This window comes from Ictidomys tridecemlineatus, chromosome 14, assembly GCF_052094955.1.
Source record: "Ictidomys tridecemlineatus isolate mIctTri1 chromosome 14, mIctTri1.hap1, whole genome shotgun sequence".
NCBI lineage: Eukaryota > Metazoa > Chordata > Mammalia > Rodentia > Sciuridae > Ictidomys > Ictidomys tridecemlineatus.
The window spans coordinates 38650383-38669686 of record NC_135490.1 but is presented as its reverse complement, the minus strand read 5'-3'; the positions used below and the strand labels follow the sequence as shown (position 1 = coordinate 38669686).

The window sequence follows — 19304 nt, the reverse complement described above, 5'->3', positions numbered from 1 at the left end:
CTCTCAGTGATCTGAAGGCGCATTGTTTTTGTTCCTTGATTCTTCTGTTCTATTTTTAACTCTGCGACGATTACAGTTCCTCTCCCCAACACAAAAACACCTTTCAATTTATTGTGAACATCCAAACAAATAAGTTGCCATCAACTTTTTAAAAACATAACTGCATAATCAAGCTAGTCCTTGACTTAGTCTGCTCAGGCAGCCATAACAAATATCATAAACTATTGTACCTTAAATGACAGAAATTTATTTCCTCGTGGTATCAGCTGATTTGGTTCTAGTTGGGGCCCTCCTCCTGCCTTGAAGCTGGACACCTTTTTACCAAGTCTCACAGGGTAGAGAGGGAGTCCTGGTGTTTTTCCTCTTCTTATAAGGGCACCAATCCTATTGGCTCAGGGTCTCATCTTTATGACTTCCTTTAAATCTTCATCACTTCCTTAGTCTCATCAAAATTCATGGCTTCCACATACAAATTTGGGGTGATAAGACTACTTGGTCTATAAATCTTCTAACCTCTCAAACATAAAACGCTAATTCAAATCCATAACATTTCTAGTTACATAAAATTTTCTTTCTTTATATATGGGAAAACCACTAGGTAAATTATAATTTAACTCGGACTAAAAAATTTTTGTTTTCTTGGCACTGGGGATTGAACCCAGGGAAGTTTTACCACTGAGCTATACCCCCAGCCCTTTTTTTTCATGAGACAGTTGCCAACCCCGGGCTCAAACTTGGAATCTTCATGCCTTGGCCTCCCCAATAGCTGGGATTACAGGCCTATACCACCGTGCCCGATTGCATTTAAATTTTAAGAATTTGAATGCATAACTTAGTTATCAAGCTCATTGACACAGGATAACAAAAGCTTCAGTCATTTTCCCTGTCCCTTCATAAAACAATACAGATCACTTTTCCCTAAGATAGGACATTATGTAGCACACACTGAAAGGATTCAAAAAATATTTCAGGGTTTAATGGGAATGATCACCTACCTAAAAGAATTCTATCTTTTAAAATATACCCTGGGTACTGACCTGATTTCTTTTTTTTTTTTTTTTAATATTTATTTTTTAGTTTTAGGTGGACACGATATCTTTATGTTTATGTGGTGTGAGGATGGAACCCAGCGCCCTGCGTGTGTGCCAGGTGAGCGCGATACCGCTTAAGCAACATCCCCAGCCCCCAATTTCTTAAAAGTGTGTGCACTTAAGTTTTCTGGGATTCGAGCATCATGTGGTTCAGAGAATCATACCAGTAGCAGCCATGACTCAGAAAATTAGATGAGCTCCAAACTGCACCTAGAAAGATAGGACTACAAAAGCCGACAGGATCCTAGAGTCCCAAGCTTTACACTCGACAGATGTGAAAGCTGATGGTCAGGGAGGGTAAATGACTTACTGTCTACGGCAGCTCATGGGTCAGAGTGATATTAGAACACAAGGCTCCTCACCACAGGCCATAGCGCCACATGCCACCAAGCCACAGGTTCTTCCAAATGGGAAGGGAACTCGCCACACCCTGGCAAACACTGCGTGCCTTGTCAGGCAGCAACAGTGAGAACCAGAGCTTTGATCTCTCTCACACCCCGACTCCCAACTCTGGCAATACCCTAAAAACAAGGATCACTGCTTCTCCCATATCCTTTGGCTTCACTTTGTTTTCCTCTCAAACGATGAACACTTCAAGCTGACGGATTCCCCTTTCCTGATCAGCTCTTCTATGGATGGAAAAGAAAATGGGCCAGGTGAATCCCTCTTCTTCCCCGCATACCTCTCCGTGGGTCTGCTTCCCCAACCGCATGATCTTCACATAATCCGTGAATCTAAATAAACATCCCTTAAAACACTTCTGTGCCTTCTACCCTTCTCACACTAGCATCTTCATGAGAGGATTGGAAAATGAAACCTAAAAATCCTCAATTGTAGTGAAGTAAAGAGATCCTCTGGGATTTGGCTGGTTTTATTCGTTTCTGTAAATGTTCTCACATGTGTGGGTACATGATTTTAGAGGCATGTTTCCTTTTAAGACCATTCAATAGTAGTCACTATTTTTACAAGGGAACTTACTTCTAAATCTATCTGACGTGGCTTTAATTTGCTCAACGTTGTACCTGCAGAAATAAGGGGTGTTCCCTGCAGACCCTGATCCGTCGACTAGAATGGCTGGCAGGCTTTCTGTCTTAGCCTCTGTGAAACAGGGCTTGACTTTTCCATTTCCTGTTCTGGTTTGTAACACAAAGAAATCTGTACATCTGCCAAATTTAGTAAGACACTTAATAGCTATTCTTGAAGCTCTCAAATTTCATCCATCCAATACAGCTTTAAAACTACACCTTCAAAAGTACAAGCCAGCATAGATGAAAGTTCACACCAGAAAAAAACTCAACTGTTTAGTTGCCCTCATCTCCCTATAAATTTACATGGAGTAATTTTCTACTTGAATTTTACTGAAAGATGTATTCTTTCTTATATGGTGAGGACACTCGATGAATCTATAACACAGAAATACTGTTAAATATTAACCATTTATTTTTAAAAAGTTAATGAAATGACTCATAGTTCCAACAGTCACCCAAGTGCATGCAGGTATGCATCCTTCTCAATAGCCTGTAGTTTATGTACATAAATCTATCTCCAACTAGATTTTGTAATGCTCAAAGAGAAGGGCTGAATTGTCTTGTTTTGTGATTTTTCCTAAGCATAATGCTGAACCTCAAAAGGCTAAATGTGGGCTGGGGTTGTGGCTCAGTGGTAGAGTGCTTGCCTCACACATGTGAGGCAGTGGGTTCAATTCTCAGCACCACATATAAATAAATGAATAAAATAAAGGTTCATCAACAACTAAAAAAAATATATAAAAAAGCTAAATGCATTCATGACAGAGGTGTTATTGCCGTGACCAAAACTGTCATTCTGCTTTCTGCCAAGTTTAATTCAACATTCAAATAATTCATAAACTTCTATAAGCAGAGCTCAACTACTTTATTCTTACCAGAGGTGGACACACGCCTGATCCTCTGAGGAGATAAGGTTCGATCAGAACTGAGGCTCCGACTGTCACTGTTCCGCCTTAAACAGGAAACAGCAGGCCCCACTTTGACTTTTGGAGTGGGTGTTTTTCTCAAACTGCAAGAGTCAGGTTTGGATATGTTCCTCCCTGAGGTGGTGGTAGGTTTTGAAGCAGAACCCTAGGGGAAAAAAAAAAAAAATCAATTAAAATTTAATCCAGATCAGAGCTTGTCCATACAATTTCCATGTGTTATTAGCTATGGAAAAGAAACACTGTCTGTCTTAGCAGATTTTCCAGATAAACATTTAATTCTTATTTTTACTATGAAGCAATTAAAACTCTTCACAGTTGACTTTTCAATTCAGCCTTATCTGCCTCTGGACCCATTAATGAGGTTGTTCTCAAGATCACCCATACCACAAGTCCTTTGCTGGAGAGTTCTCTCTCTAGCATCTGATACTGACCACTCACTCCATCTTTCTTTGGTTTCCCCAACAGAGGTCTTTCCTGGTTTTTCTTCTGGTTCTCTGGCTATTTCTCTGGGTCCTGTTCTGTGCCTTTAAGTGCTAGTCTTCACCAGGACTCAGACTTGGTCCTGTTCTCTTTTCTCACCACATCGTCTCCCCACATGATCTCATCTGCTGTCTCAACCACCACCTACACATTGGTGCATCCAAAAATCCATATGTCCAAGCCAACACTCTCTCCTGACTTGATCCTATATTTAACTCCTATCTGCCTCTCCCCACTTAGATCCTTCAGGTACCTCTGATTAACAATAATCCTATTATTGTTGGTGTTAACAGTCTTTATACTATGCAAAATATCATTCTAAATTCTGAATACATGTATCAACTCACTTAGTAATCCCATGAGATTGATACTTTATCACACTCCATTTTACTGAAAAACATGAAGCACTTTCTAAAATTAAACTGATTTTATACATTCATCTCAGAACTTACCTCTTCTCATTCACCATACAAGCTTCTTCTGGCTGCTTCCTTTCTTACCTCTTATATCCCTCTTTTCCATCTCCCCTAGAATAAGCCAGCATGGTTTCCCACTAGGATTACTGAAGCTATGTCCTCAGGATCTCTCTGGTCTCACCAGCCTCCCATTCATCTTCCATACCCTGGCCAGGGCAATCTCTCTAAAATTGAAATAGGGTCAGACCTAGTTCTACCCCTACCTTCCAGGAAAAAAAAAAAAAAAAATCAACTCTTTTTTTTAAGATACATCAACATGGATTCTGAAGTCTATTCATATTCTAATATGGTAGCCCCTTCATGCTCTTCAGCTTATGTCAAAGCACCCCAGTTCCATCACACCCACTTATCTGGAGGCCCCCAAGTCAGAATATCTTCTCGTATTTCTTCATCTTTATACATGGCATCCCCTCCACCTAGAATATGTGCCTTCTACATTCTGGCAGTGATTCAACTACATCTCCCCCAGAAAACTTGATAATTCTCCCCACTGATCAGACCCTCCTTCCTCTCCTGCAACACAGGAATCTATTTATTTTCCCACCTTGGTATTTAACATGCCCTTCTAGCTTACTTTTTAACATTCCCCACTGCACTAGGCACTACGTTTGAGCAGGGGCTATGTCCTTTACATCCTACCAGCTGCCACCATATATGTGGCACACAGTAGGCACTTAATAAATGTTTCCATTCTACATTCAGGAAATGGGAGTCAAGCCTTACTCAGAGGACACATGCCAATGCTGTAAACTACCATCTGTGTTCTGCCTTCACATAAAGAAAAACTGACCAATGCAGAGAGGTCATTTTGCAGTGAATGATGGAGCTAGAATTTGAAACGACTTCAGAATCCATGTTCTTAATTCAGTGTTGCATACTCCCACTTGGACCCTTCTTTATTTAGTAAATCATAAGGATGATTTCCAATAGATACTAAAGCCCTATGCTGATGGCTGTCTGATCCAAACACCAGGTGAACTCAGTGCTAACTTATAGACCAATATCCCAAGGAAACAGCTGCAGGTCAGGTTCCGGGATAGGAGAACAATACTAAATTGGCCAGGAGAAGCAGGGGAGAGTATGCAGACACTCTCTTATCTTCTACCTCTACCTTAAAGCTGGCTGACCAAATCCCCCAGAGCAACTTTCTTCTAAAAAGTAAAACAAACTTCTCATCAATTTATAAAAGTGAATGTTATTCTGCCTTTCAGAGCCAACACTCCACAAAAGCCCTGTGATGTTTGTAACCTGAATTTGAATTTCCCTTTTTCTACCTAGCAGCTTTATGAGTTTTAAATAACCTCTTAAACAATTGCCTAATTGTTACTGGGAAGAATAAATGACAATGTATGTGAAGCACCTGAGCACTACTGGGAAAATTAAATGGCATAACATACATACACGGTGACTGAGCCAAGTGCTTGGTTCAGAGCAGACACTGAATAAATATCAATTCCTTTCCTTTTAGACACTTCACCACTTTCTAACACATTATCACAATTGCATAACTTCTTCAATGGGAAACTGCACAGCACACTTTGTATTAAAATAAAATTCCCTCTTCCAAATAAGAACCTTTCTGAAGTTTCAGATAAACCCTGACCACCCAACAGCTTATGAGGCTATAGACAGCCTCGAGTCAGCCAATTTGGCCCACAGACCATACTGAAAATTAACATCCCTCCAGGACTCTCTTCACAGACCCTGGGCAAGCAGAGCCCTTGGGGAGTGCTGAAGTCACCCACGAACACTGCAGGTGACTAAAGTACACAGCCAGAGTCACCCACTCAGCTTTCAGAGCCAAGCACCTTCCCTTCCAGACATGTGGATACTGGAGAGGCGAACTAATGAAATCAAAGGGCACCGTGCTTAAGACAGGGTCATGGAAACAGAGTGAGTTCTTTACAGCAGTCCATAAGTGCCAGCACCGAAGAGAACGTAGGACTGTCCTTCGGGACTCATATCTAATTATGAATCCTAATTGCAGGATTCTGAAGGTGAAAAGCACCTCATCTCCAAGATGTACCGGGACCCCTTTCAACCTGAGGATCCTATTACCTTACTTGAATACTGCATCATGGGCCTGAAAAACATGCTTTCATTCTGCATGGGGGAAAATATAAGGTTAAGACTGAATGCATAAATCTGGAAAAAAAAAATCCTCTAGCTTCAAAAGTATATAACCAATTTATATTCAAGGTAAATATTTAAAGAAACTTTACACCAGTTTTTTTGGTAGCCAGGGATAGATATGAAATAAAAGTCTCCCATAAATCAAGAAGAAATAAGTGTTCTGTTTCTATGTCTATCAAGCACCAAATTAAAATTACAAGTTTGAATCAAGATGTTACTGCAATTTAATTTAGCAAATATTACAATTATAAATGATATATTAGTTTGATAAATTTTTTAAAAATTTTTAGTTGTCAATGGACCTTTATTTTTATTTGTTTGTTTGTTTGTTTATATGTAGTGCTGAGAACTGAACCTAGAGCCTCACACATGCTAGGCTACAACCACATTTCTGATGTTTTTTAAAAAAAATTTTTTAAACAAACAAAAAAGCTTTTAAACAAGCTTTAGGATGACCAAACCATTTGTTACAAATCGGTGGTGTACCATTCTTCCTAACAGATCTCTAAACTGACACAGCTGAAGAGCATCTTCAGTCTTTCTTAACCTTATCACCTAAAATAACCTTATAATTCCCTCCTTGTGGCCCCCATGCACCCTTAAAACTCCTCTGAAACAGCCCATCAGCACCTGACCACAGTACATATTTCATCCCTCTTACATATGAGCCCTCCAAAGGACAGGCTGTCTGTGTTATGTCCACCTTCCTCCCCTGCACCCAGTTCCACTCCTGGCCCCAGGGACAGACACCCAAGGACAGCCTGCGTGGGGCTGAAAATACACATGTCCCCACAGCCAAAAATAGGCCTGCGGACAAGTACATAACCCCAACAGTAGCCTGTCAAAGTGTTTTCAAAACTCAGAAAACTAATGTCTTCATACTGTTGCCAAAATATATGCAAGTTTATAGAAAAATAATCTTTGAACTGCACGTGAATTCTTTATTTTTTTTTAAATGGACTGATCTAGTCCCCCTAAGTATTTGTTGCTATAGGAAATATGCTGCTTGTTCACTAAACACAAATAAAATGGATTTTATTTATTTCTTATACCAGAAATCAATACATTAGGTATGCAAGAGACCTTAGAAATCTACTAGTCCAATCCTTTGACCTTTGGGTCCACAAAAATTACAATCCCAAAGTTACATTAGCTTGTCAGAGACAGAATCAAGAATGACATCCTTGTTCACAGGAGAGGGGTCTACTCCCCAGAGGTAGGTCCTCAATAAAACATCAAGAGTTATTCTTATGTTTACTAGCACTCCCTAGCTATTTCTTAGTGTAGGTCAAGATATCTGAAAGTTTACTATTTTCAGAAAAATAAATACCTAATGTAATCAGGGGGTTATATTTTAACTTCAAATAACCAATTATAGTAAAATATTAAATTAACTTGTTCTTTTAACATACTATCAAAAGGAACATTGATATTCAATACAAAATACTGAAATGGAGGATTTTTTTCAACATGCAGGTTTGTTGTATGTATGACCTACTCACTCTAGTATGTATTGTCAGACAAAACAAAGAATCAACACCTGAAAGCATATTTGCACACCTCGTTCTGCCATATTATTGGATATTAATGGACCAATATTGCTAATAGACCCCAGTTTTTTCCACCACCCCTGAAGCACACAAAAGCTTTCACTTACCAAAAACAGGGAACCATATTCAAAAGTCTGATTCATAACTTCCTTTTTTAGCTCTCGTTTTTCCAGAGGTGTCCTATTTTCTTTTTCACCCTTCTTTTCAGGGCTAATCCCATCGATGTTGGAGACATATGTCAAACATTCAGCACTTTCCATTTCGACAGGGAGTATGCCTTTCATCTTCTCAAAAAGCACAGCTACAGTCCGGGTCTCACATGCTGCATTACAAGAACTTGCTTTGTCAACATCTTCCTGATTCAATTTCATGGCAGATGTTGTTCTTGGAACCTTGTGTGAAGCATTTTTAGAATGAGTTGTAACATGTACAGCCTGGCCAGTAATGAGTTTATTAAACTGCTGCTTGTGTGTCTTGTTAATTAGGATTTCTGCTTTTGTGTCTGAGTTCAAGTTAGATCTTGGTGTTTTGCTCAAAACTGTCAACTGCCTTGTGGAAGACACTGTTGAGGGGGATGAGACACTATTCAACTGAGATTTGGGTGTGACCTTTGGTACCGCAGGATCTTTGGACTGCAACACAGGTCTAGACATAACTTTTGCTTTGACATTCTTGAAATTTGGTCTTGGGTAACTTATAATTTCAGTTTTTCTAACCTTGCTACCTACAGAGATATTCGTTTTGGTAGCTAATTTTCCTAGGCTAGGCTTAGACATGTTCACAGGTGTCCCCTTGGATTTTGGCAAATTTTTAAGGTCTCGATGACTCTTCTCCATTTTATTATATTCCTCTGTTGCTTCAACAGGCGAAATAGTAAAGCTTGCATTTGTTCGTTCTAGGATGGGCGTGGACATGCAAACCATGTTATTTGTGCTAATGATCATATCACTTGCATCCCAAGTCAGTTCCAATGATGAAACCATCTTTTGTCCTGGTGAGCTATTTAATATCAGTTCTACACCATTATTTTGGGTTCCCAAATCCTTATCATTGGAAGCAATTTGTCGATCATCGGTCACGGTGAAGTTGTGCTCCGAGTTCAGCACTTGGGCTTTATTTTTATCAAAAGCTGGCACCAGTAAAGGGCATTCATCATCAATAACACAATCAGACACTGTTTCTCTTAGATTTTGGCCCATTTCCTTTTCACCATATGAGCTTTGTGAATGTGTCTTACTATTTGGTTCATCTTTAGAGAAACAATAGAACTCTTGTAATATAGACCCATTGGGGACTTCTATGCCATCGGAAACTGGTGTTAGTGCTTGTATCTCTTTTTCTCCAACTAGTCTTTGCTGTGACCCATCTGTGTAGTCACTGGTGACCTTTCCTAAAGAATACTGACACTGATTTTCAATATCTGGAACAACATCTGTTTGCATGACCATGTCAGAAAATGCTGTATTTGAGGCCTCTGATGATGTGGCTTGAGGGTTTTCAAAGATCTCTTTATTATAATTAATTTCTCTCATATGCATTTTGTCAAAATGGGATGATGTCCAAGTGGAACGGGATACAGAAGATGTATTTCCACTTCTCATACAGGTTGGTTGAGGTCTTCCAGAGGTGTGCAAAGACTGACTCTTTTCACTGACATGATGTGTGATAAAAGTGCAGTTAACTTTATTCATTTGTGTGTCAAAGGTTTTGTTTAACTCCAAGACAGGAGTAGCGCAGTCTGAACAATTCAAATCCTCATTAGATTTCCACATGAGAGGCAGAGATGGCTCAACACTCTGGTCCTGATCTGCTTCTAAGGAATGACAATCGCTGTGCTGGTATTTGGGCTTCTCTGTATTTATAAGTGCAGAAGACAGACATGTGGGATCTTCCTGTGTTTCCAATACCCGCTTACTAATGAAATCACTTGACTTTTGGTGATGGAGTACTTCAACACATTGGTAGTTTGAAAAAATACTTTCATCGCTGTCCACAGAAGGGTCCATTTCATAATCGACCACCATGTCCTCTGGGTTGAGAGAACTCCAATTCACATGACTGGCTGAAGAGTTTCGGGTAGATGGCGATGTTTGGTTGTATGCATACCTATTTCCATTTTTATCCCTGAAAAATAAGGAATGCGATTCATCTTCTGTTTTATCATCTGAATTATCATCATTCATTCTGGATATTGACATTAAACCTCTTCCATTTTATTTCTTCAATTCTTCTCAAATGAGAGGGAAGGAAAAATATTTGCCAGCCTCCTAACTTTTCAGCACAGTTGGAAGTTTTTCAGTTTAAGATGCTTCAAAGGTGAAATGATATGTTGCTCCCTGGAAGAAATAAAATGTTTAACTCAAGTAAATATTAGAAAAATTAATGTCACCCCTCGATTAATTTCAATCACTTTTTTCCCCACATTTAGAATCCACCACTTTTAAATATGTGAATAATTAAGATATTGTTAGCTAATTGTCTATCCCCTTTTAAAGTTTTGGGGGTTTTTTAGTAGGAACGAGGCATCAGAATGGAAAGTAGGGATACTGCTAAAGTCCCTGGGACACACATCACAACTGATATGCCTCCTCCCTTGTCATAAGAGGAAAGCTAAGTCTGGCAAAGTTTTTCCTTCTTGTTGGTTGACAGAGTGACCATTCATCTGAACTTGCCTAAGACGGTCCCAACTTCTGTCCTTAGTCCCAGCATAATTCATAACAGTGTCCCTTTCTCAGAAGAGCCCCCTACCATTTCCAAGGAGAATGATGACCAGACAGACCACATGGGCCCAGCAAATGAGCTAAAGATCAAGGAAGATTTAAGGAATTCACATTTCTCTTTCCTCTCTTTCCACTTCTGTCTTAAACATATGCCATTTCCAAACTGAAGGGGGAAGAAGTTGTTGATTTTTTTTTTTTTTTTTGGGTAATGGGCACTTAAACACTGAGCCACATCCCCAGCCCTATTTTGTATTTTATTTAGAGACAGGGTCTCACCGAGTTGCTGAATGTCTGGCTAAGTTGCCGAGGCTGGCTTTGGACTCGCAATCCTCCTGGCCTCAGCCTCCGGAGCCACTAGGATTACAGACTTGTGCCATTGAGTCCAGTGAAGTTGTTGGTTCTTAAAAATTAAAGTGGTACTCTACTGAACGTTCCTTAAAATTTTAAGCAGAGAGTTACTATATGTTTACACTGACCTGTGTTTCTCCAAAATCCACAGGTTATAGCCTAATACCCCCACCCCAATATGTGACTATTTTGGAGATGGGGCCTTAAAGAGGTAATTAAAGTTAAATAAGATCATAAGAGTGAAACACTTATCCAAGAGAACTGATGCCCTGCTGAGAAACCAACACCAATACACTCTCTATTTCTGACCCCTTATGTCAGGACACGGCAAGAAGCAAGTTGTCTGTACAGAAGGAAAAGAGCTCTCTTAAGAAACCAAATCCTGATAGAACCTTGCTTAATCTGGGACCAGCTTACAGAACTGTGAGAAAATACATTTCTGTTATTTAAACCACTCAGTTTATGATATTTTGTTATGGCAGCCCTAGCCGACAAAGATTTCATATCACCCAGCTACTTTACTCCTAAGTATGTATTAAGAGAAATAAAAACATGTCCACACAAAAACTTGCAAACAAATGCACACGATTCTTAATAGAAGTATTATACTGTATTGTGTGGCCAAAAAGCAGAAATAATCCACCTATCCATCAACTGTTGAACAGATAACAAAATGTTGTATATGCATACAATAGTATTCTTGGGCACAGAAAGGAATACAACATTGATTCATACATACTACAACATGGACATGTGTTACATGAAAATATTATACTAAGTGGAAAAAGTTAGTCATAAAAGACTATTATGATATTATTTACATGAAATGTCCAGAAATAGGCAAATCTATCCAGATAGAAAACAGGTTAAAATGGTTCAATCCCTAATACAAAAGAAAGAAAGAAAATAGGTTAGTGGTTCTCTAAGGTTGAGAAAGGATAAAAGAAAGGGAATGAAAAGTGGCTAAATGGGATGTTTCTTTGGGGGGAGTGAAAAGTTCCAAAATTAGATTTTGCTGATAACCGCACAATGCTATGAATATACTAAAAACTATTAAATCATGCATTTCAAGTCTTAGAAGCACCCATAACAGCTTTCAAATTCTGTGATTTTTTTTTGAAAATAACTAAAATTTTACTATGCTTTTTAATCAAATTAACGTGCTTAAGAAAGATCCGAACGTTCAAAGTTGAACTACAATCACTCAAATCACTCATTCAGATACACATCCACTTGAACTGACTTTCTCATCCTAATAATCAATGTCAGCCAAATGTCATGGTGCTGTTGTGAATAAAATATCCATGAAGGGGGAAAATGACACTCTGTGTGAGATCTATAAATTTTTGAATTAAGAGATCTCATTTTTCCCTTTTGCAATCTTTCTCTGTATTGAAACTTCAGTGACCTGAATAAAAAGAATAAAATCAGAATAGGAGCCATGAAGAACTGAAAGGATCAGTATCTTCTCTAATAGTGCTTTGTGTGTTTCTGGCCATGAATCCCGAAACCAACCTTAAATGGGATTTTAAAAACACTGCAATGTTTATCTCAACAGTGCATGTGTGCATGCACAAAAGCACAGATTCTAAACTCCTAATCCTAAAATAAGGGCTTTGTTATTTATATACCGATGGAAAACACAAATTAGTCAAATATTTTCACCAGATGACTCTTCAATTAAAAGGAATAACTGAAGCAATATTTTTATTAGCTAGGACCTTCATAAAAACTTTCATAAAACACAAATTAACATTTTAAATTCTCTGTTATAAAATATACTGAAGCTGAATGTTCAAATCAAGAAGTACATTTACTCCCTTTTGAGTTTACAAGTATGGAGTATAATTTCAAAAGCATTAAAATATGTTACACCTTTCAGCTTCCAGGAAGATGGATCCTCATTCAAATTATGCTGGTAGAAGCAAACATGAGCAAAGAACATTAAAAAAATAAGTATTATTTGCCTTTATAAACAGGGTCCTTAGATTCAATTAATGGAATTTTTGTTACCTAAGCTCTCCTTCTTCCAAAGTACATAAAAGATGATTAAAAAAATACAACCTGTTTTAAACTGAATAAAGTAAACTGTTCATATGTCAAAGCATTTTATTTAAAAAATACACACATAATATGATAAATTATACCACTAGTCCCATGCTATTTGATATTTAAGTTGTTTCCAGTTTCTCTTTATAAATAGCTCTAATCTTTTTTTAATCTTTGATTTCTGATCATTTCCTTTAGAAAATCTTCTTGGAAATAAAAGCATTAATGAATCAAAGGGCATGATTATTTTAAGGTCTTTGACATAGTTTATCAAATTGGTAAATAAAAAAGTCAAGATTTTTTATAATGTATGTGTTAATATATGTGGATATATTAATATATGTGGATATAGATATAATCTAAGTTCCATTTTTAAACCTCATGCATCTTGTTCGGCATGGTATCACAAGCATTTTTATAAAGACCATGAAATTCCATTAAAGTTAAGATTAAATGTTGCAGATTTACAAAAAATCAATGGTTTATGTAGAGTAGCATGAAAATAAACCCATCAACCATTAAACTTTCAGATGATATTTAGTATATTTGGGCTTATTTTTTTTAATTCACAGAAACAAATTTCAAGTGGGTTAGCAAAGCTATTTTAAACAAACAAAAAATCAATTTGGAAGATATACTTAAGGAGAATTTTGATATGGCATATTTACAGAAGTATTTTCTGTCTTTTAGATAAAAGAATTAGTGATACAGAGATCTGGATACCAAAGTCTCTGCAGTTAACCTTATCAGTTTCAGGATTGGTTAAAAGATCAACTGCACCATTCACTTTAGAAATCAATGCCTTGACTCACCATTACCATGACGATAAAGACAATCAGGAAAGGGCTGACCAGCCTTTCCAGTTTGTTGAAAGCTGGCCATCTGCCTTAGGATCAACCTCATTCCTCTTCTGCTTTAAAAAATAACACCTCAGCTTCCACCCACTATGAGCTAGACATATATTCTTTGAATTAATTTCACCTGGTTAAAGTTTTCATATACCTATGGTTGCAATATAATTTACCTCAAAAAAAAAAAGACAAAGTTACTGTCTTGGAAATATTTTTATCAAAGCAAAAGTAGAAAGAGAAAGGAGAGAGAAAGAAAGAAAAATTTGAAACAAATCATTCTCACCATAAAGGATAAATTCTCAACTTTCAGTAGCACTAAAAGAACAAAGTATAATGATCAGGTTTCCTTTTAAAGAGAATCTTTTTTTTTTCACTTAATGTTTTTTATTTTTATGTGACAACAGAATACATTACAATTCTTATTACACATATAGAGAATCTTTGGGGGAAAAAGATCTTTTTTGAGAGAATTTTGGATGAGAGCTATTCTGCAATAATTCAAATTTTGGCATACAATACAGCAACTCCTCTTGAATAAAAAGGTTATCAAAATGTGTATTCCCATAATGATTTATAAGGTTCAAAATTGGTACCCAGGTATTAAGAGAAATGATCCAAGAATTACTAGCATAAGTTCTAGGATAGAATTTTGATACCTTTGAAGAAAAACAATATAGGTAATAATAATTTAGGTTCCTCTCCAAATTTGGCTTTAAAAAATGACTTTTTATTGCCCAGAGATAAAAATTACATTATTTCTTATAGTGAAGAAATACATCTGAAAAATTGAATCATTATCATGTTAATCAAATCATAATTGAATCCATTCTCTATCATATGAATGCTGGAAGAAATTTCAGAAATCCAGTTCAGACTTCATTTTACAAGTGAGGAAACCTCTGGGGAATAAACTGCACGTGGTGGCCAAATTAGTCATTAGCAGGTTTGTGTCAGGTTATACAACAGATGTGTCTTGTTGTAGCAATTGAGGCTTATATAACAGCCCATATCTGCTACATCTTCCTATGACCCACCATGTCTAGCTCTGTAATTTGAACATTCATAGGATCAAACTTGCTGTACAATGTGATAATTACGAAAATGAAAAAAAAATTATTTCTAAAAAATCAAACATAAAACTAGCTTCATTAGCTGAGGCTGTGGCTCAGCAGTAGCGCATTTCCCTGGCATGTGTGAGGTACTGGGTTCAATTATCAGCACCACATACAAATAAATAAATAAGATAAAGGTCTATCAACAATTTTAAAAAAATATTTAGGAAAGCTAGCTTCAACAATCTGTGAGGTGAATAGAAAGCCTACATCCTGGAAGCAAATTTTTACCCCTCACACATCAGATAGAGCACTAATCTCTAGGGTATATAAAGAACTCAAAAAGCTAAACACCAAAAAATCTCAAATAACCCAATCAATAAGTGGGCCAAGGACATGAACAGACAGAAGAGGATATTCAATCAATCAACAAATATATGAAAAAATATTCATCATCTCTAGCAATTAGAGAAATGCAAATCAAAACTACTCTAAGGTACCATCTTATTCCAGTCAGAATGGCAGCTATTATGAAGACAAATAACAATAAGTATTGGCGAGGATGTGGGGAAAAAGGCACACTCATACATTGCTGGTGGAACTGCAAATTGGTTCAGCCAATATGGAAAGCAGTATGGAGATTCCTTGGAAAAGCCTTACAAACAGCATACTACAGGGACACAGCCACATCAATGTTTATAGCAGCACAATTCACAATAGCTAAACTGTGGAACCAACCTAAATGCCCTTTAGTAGATGAATGGATTAAAAAAATGTGGCATATATACACAATGGAATATTACTCAGTAATAAAAGAGAATAAAATCATGGCTTTGGAAAGATAATGCTAAGTGAAGTTAGCCAATCCAAAAACAAAAAACAAATGGCGAATGTTTTCTCTGATATAAGGTGACTGACTCATAGTTGGGTAGGGAGAGGGAACATGGGAGGAATTGATGAACTCTAGATAGGGCAGAGGGGTTGGAGAGGAAGGGAACGGGCAGGGGGTTAGCAATGATAGAGGAATGTGATAGACATCATTATCCAAAGTACATGTATGAAGACATAAATTGGTGTGAATATACTTTATATGAAAACAGATGTGAAAAATTGTTCCATATATGTAATAAGAATTGAGATGCATTCTGCTGCCATGTATTTAAATATAAAACCAATTTTTAAAAAAAGAACTAGCTTAATGGGCTGGGTTGTGGCTCAGCGGTAGAGTGCTCACCTAGCACGTGCAAGGCCCTGGGTTCAAGTCTCAGCACCACATAAAAATAAATAGAGGTATTGCGTCCAACTACAACTAAAAAAAATTTTTTTGTTTTTACACAGTTGTAATTTGTAGTATCCAATCATAAAAATCTCAACAGTCTTCTTAAAAGTGTTTTTAAGAACTCACACATCACCATAATTTAGCTCTCTGGGCTTTGAAACCCAAAATATTATCTGATCTTCAATTTGCTTTAAATTAAAAAAAAAAAAAGACAACAGCACAATATCTAAGCTATGAATTTTATTTTACTCTAAATTTAAAATTTAAGCAGTTGAACAAAAAATATTTGGTATGCATATTTTTAAATATATTCATAAGTCTCTATTCTTCTGCTCAACCTATTCAAAGTAGGTTTTTCCTCAAAACCTCAGCTTATTACCATTCTTCACAATTCGGGTTTAAGTTCTTAAATTAGCTCCTGTGACTGTCTTCAGACAAACTCCTCAAACGTCAAGTTTAGTAAGGCCCATCTTATACCCAGGAACCAAGGACAAGCCTACCTGGTGCTCAGCTTCCTGAAGTATAATGATTTCTTGGGACACCAGTTGAACAGGAGGAAGCTAGAACTAGTTTAATGGATAGCAAAATAGAAGGCTATGGAAGCAACACCAGCATTAAAAATATCTTAGTAAAAACAAATTGGAAATCATATGCTTTTATTCTCATTCTTCTAAACATGTGTTTCTGACTTTAATGTGCATACAAATTGACTGAGCCTCATATTCAAAAAATGATTTATTAGTGGGGAGCATTGGGATTCTGCAATTTCGACCCATCTCCCTAGTGATATTGATGCTTTTAGTCCATGCACCACCTAGATGCAGCAGGACATAGCAGAGAGCTTTGAGAAAGGAACTGACTGGATCAACCATACTGCTGGCTGTCAGGTAGCTGCCTTCACATCCAACTGTACCATGTCTCTAATTGGAACACTTTCCCCACATTTGAATCTTCATTTAGGCTTTTGAACTTTCCTCTAAAGGCAAGAGTGTGTGCTCATTGAGAGTGTTGCTTCTGTCCCTCTTCAGTTTTTTCACGGAGAGAGCGCTGAACTAGGGTACACTCCCGCCCTTTTTCCGTCCTTTCTCACTCCACTCGGAAATAAAGTGACATTAACGGATCTTGTAAATTTAGGAAGAATTAGGTGCCCATGTTCAGAATGGCCCAGTACTGTCCTGTTTCCACTCAGGAATGAACTGCCCCCTAGAGTCAGGAGTAGGGAAGGTAAAGAAGGTTTTTAAGATGGGATCAGGGGCTGGGGTTGTGGCTCAGTGCGAGGCTCTGGGCTCAATCCTCAGTACCAGATAAAAATAAATAAAACAAAGGTATCATGTCTAACTACAGCTAAAAAATAAATTTAAAAAAAAAAAAGACCGTATCAGTACCTTGTGAGAGGGGGAACAATCACATGGTAAGACAGGAGGCCAGAGATTTAAGGGCCACCTCACTCTTTATAACAACATGCTCCTGCAGGACCTACCCAGGGTCCCTTGACAACTAACTAACCTGAGAGTGATGCCCCAGTGACCTGATTACCTCCCACTACATTACCACCTAACACCACCATGCTGGGGACCATGCTTCTAGCACAGGAACTCTTGGGAGACACACTCAAACTCCATCAGTTCATGACTAGGGAGAGGAGGAAAGTAGGAATAGTATTAAAGTTAATGTTATGGTTTGGACCTGGAATGTACCACCAAAGGCTTGTGTGTTGAAGGCTTGGTCCTCACTGGTAGCTCCAATGGCAGATGATAGAAAATTAGGAGGTTAAAACTAGTGGGAGAAAGTAGATTACAAGGCATGTTTTTGAAAGGTATATCTTGTCACTAGCTTCTTCCTCTCTCTGCTTCCTGTCTGCCATGGAGTGAACAGGAGACCTTCCACCTGCCTTCACACGGGTCCAGAAATTATGGAGTCACATGACTGTGGACTGAAACCTCTGAAACCATGAGCAAAAACAAAAAATCTTTCTTCCTCAAGTTGATTTTCCCAGGTATTTTGTCATAGTGGCAGAAAGCTAACACAATTAGCAACTGATCTCGAAAACGTGATGGTCACAGCACTGAAGCAGGATCCTGCATGTCAGGCCCCTGATGAGCCAGGCACTGACCTTTAGCTTTAGATTACAGTGAGGTCCAAGGGATGACCCAGCAGAGGCTACTGCAGCCACCCACAGAAACACATGGGGCTTCAGGGAGTGGCTATTTGCAAATCATTACAAGGCATGTCACCAAGATGTCAGTTGAGATGGACAGGATTTTTGAGAAAGCAAGACATTTGTTTTATTCACCAATATATTTACAATACTCAGAAGAGTATGTAAGAGGGGTCTCAAAAAAATTTGTTGAATTAATGTATAAAGAGCTTTGACATTACGAATGACAGAAGCTGCACCCTTCACAAGGAATTGATTTTGGACGTGAACTTCTTTGGGTTTTATTTAGCATATGTGGGCTTTAAAGTACAAGGAAAAAAAAAAATCAATCCTAAAATTATTTTTCTCCAGGAACTTTATGATGGCAAAGGATTAATAATATTCAAATGCAAGGCATCTCTATTTCACTGGCATCTTAACATTTTCATCAGATCTCACTGTGCTCCTACAAAAAAAAATTTATATATTAAATATATTATATATATATAATATATATATTATATATATAATATATATATATATAAAATAGATCAATCACACACACACTATGTTATATATAATTTAAGACTGAAAAGAAGAAAATAAATTTATGCCCTGGGCACAGAGAGATCTCTAAATCAATTTAGATAATGCATCCATCAGAGACTTCTGGAACAAGATCTGAACTGCCCTTCAGAGGGGCTAGAAGAATGCCCAGAAGGACAGTGTTTCACCAAGGAGCAGTCTCCTGAAGTTGTGGATTAAGCAGAAGTCTGAATTGAGGGAATAAGAAGTAAGGATGCTAGAGGTGAATACTTTCTCCCCTTTCCTGCTGTGTCCTTTCATGCCAGAGTTCAACTAGTGTTATCTTTCTTCACTTCAGTCTGATCCCTTGTTTCCATCCTGCTCAGAGGAAGTGAAGTAACAAATCTAATGAGAAAATGTGGGAGGAATAAGCCCCGCATTCTTGGCTGGGCTCCTCCTGCTGTCTTCCTGGGGACAAGGCGGCCTACGAAGAGCACAAGTGCACTCCGTGACCGTGACCGGGGCAGCCCTGCAGTTGAATGAGAGGACCCGATTCTGGGCTTTGACATTACGAATGTAATGACATTACGAACGTAAGCTGCACCCTTCACAAGCAGCCCTGATGGTGACAGAATGGCAATTTCTTTACCCTATTGTAT

At 37.8% G+C, this 19304-nt stretch overlaps 1 protein-coding gene across 5 annotated transcripts in view; it reads right to left on the bottom strand.

The window, feature by feature from the left end:
• The window catches only part of Mtus1 (microtubule associated scaffold protein 1), a 146081-nt gene that overhangs the window by 89110 nt on the left and 37667 nt on the right, over window positions 1–19304 (bottom strand). For all 5 annotated transcript variants that reach the window (XM_078031078.1, XM_005334304.5, XM_040267863.2 and 2 more), the window contains 2 exons: window positions 7792–10020; window positions 2995–3190 (listed from right to left, as the gene is read on the bottom strand). In XM_078031078.1, the coding sequence (XP_077887204.1) occupies window positions 2995–3190; window positions 7792–9882 (2287 nt within the window). In that variant the 5' untranslated portion in view covers window positions 9883–10020. The remainder of the gene's footprint in view (window positions 1–2994; window positions 3191–7791; window positions 10021–19304) is intronic.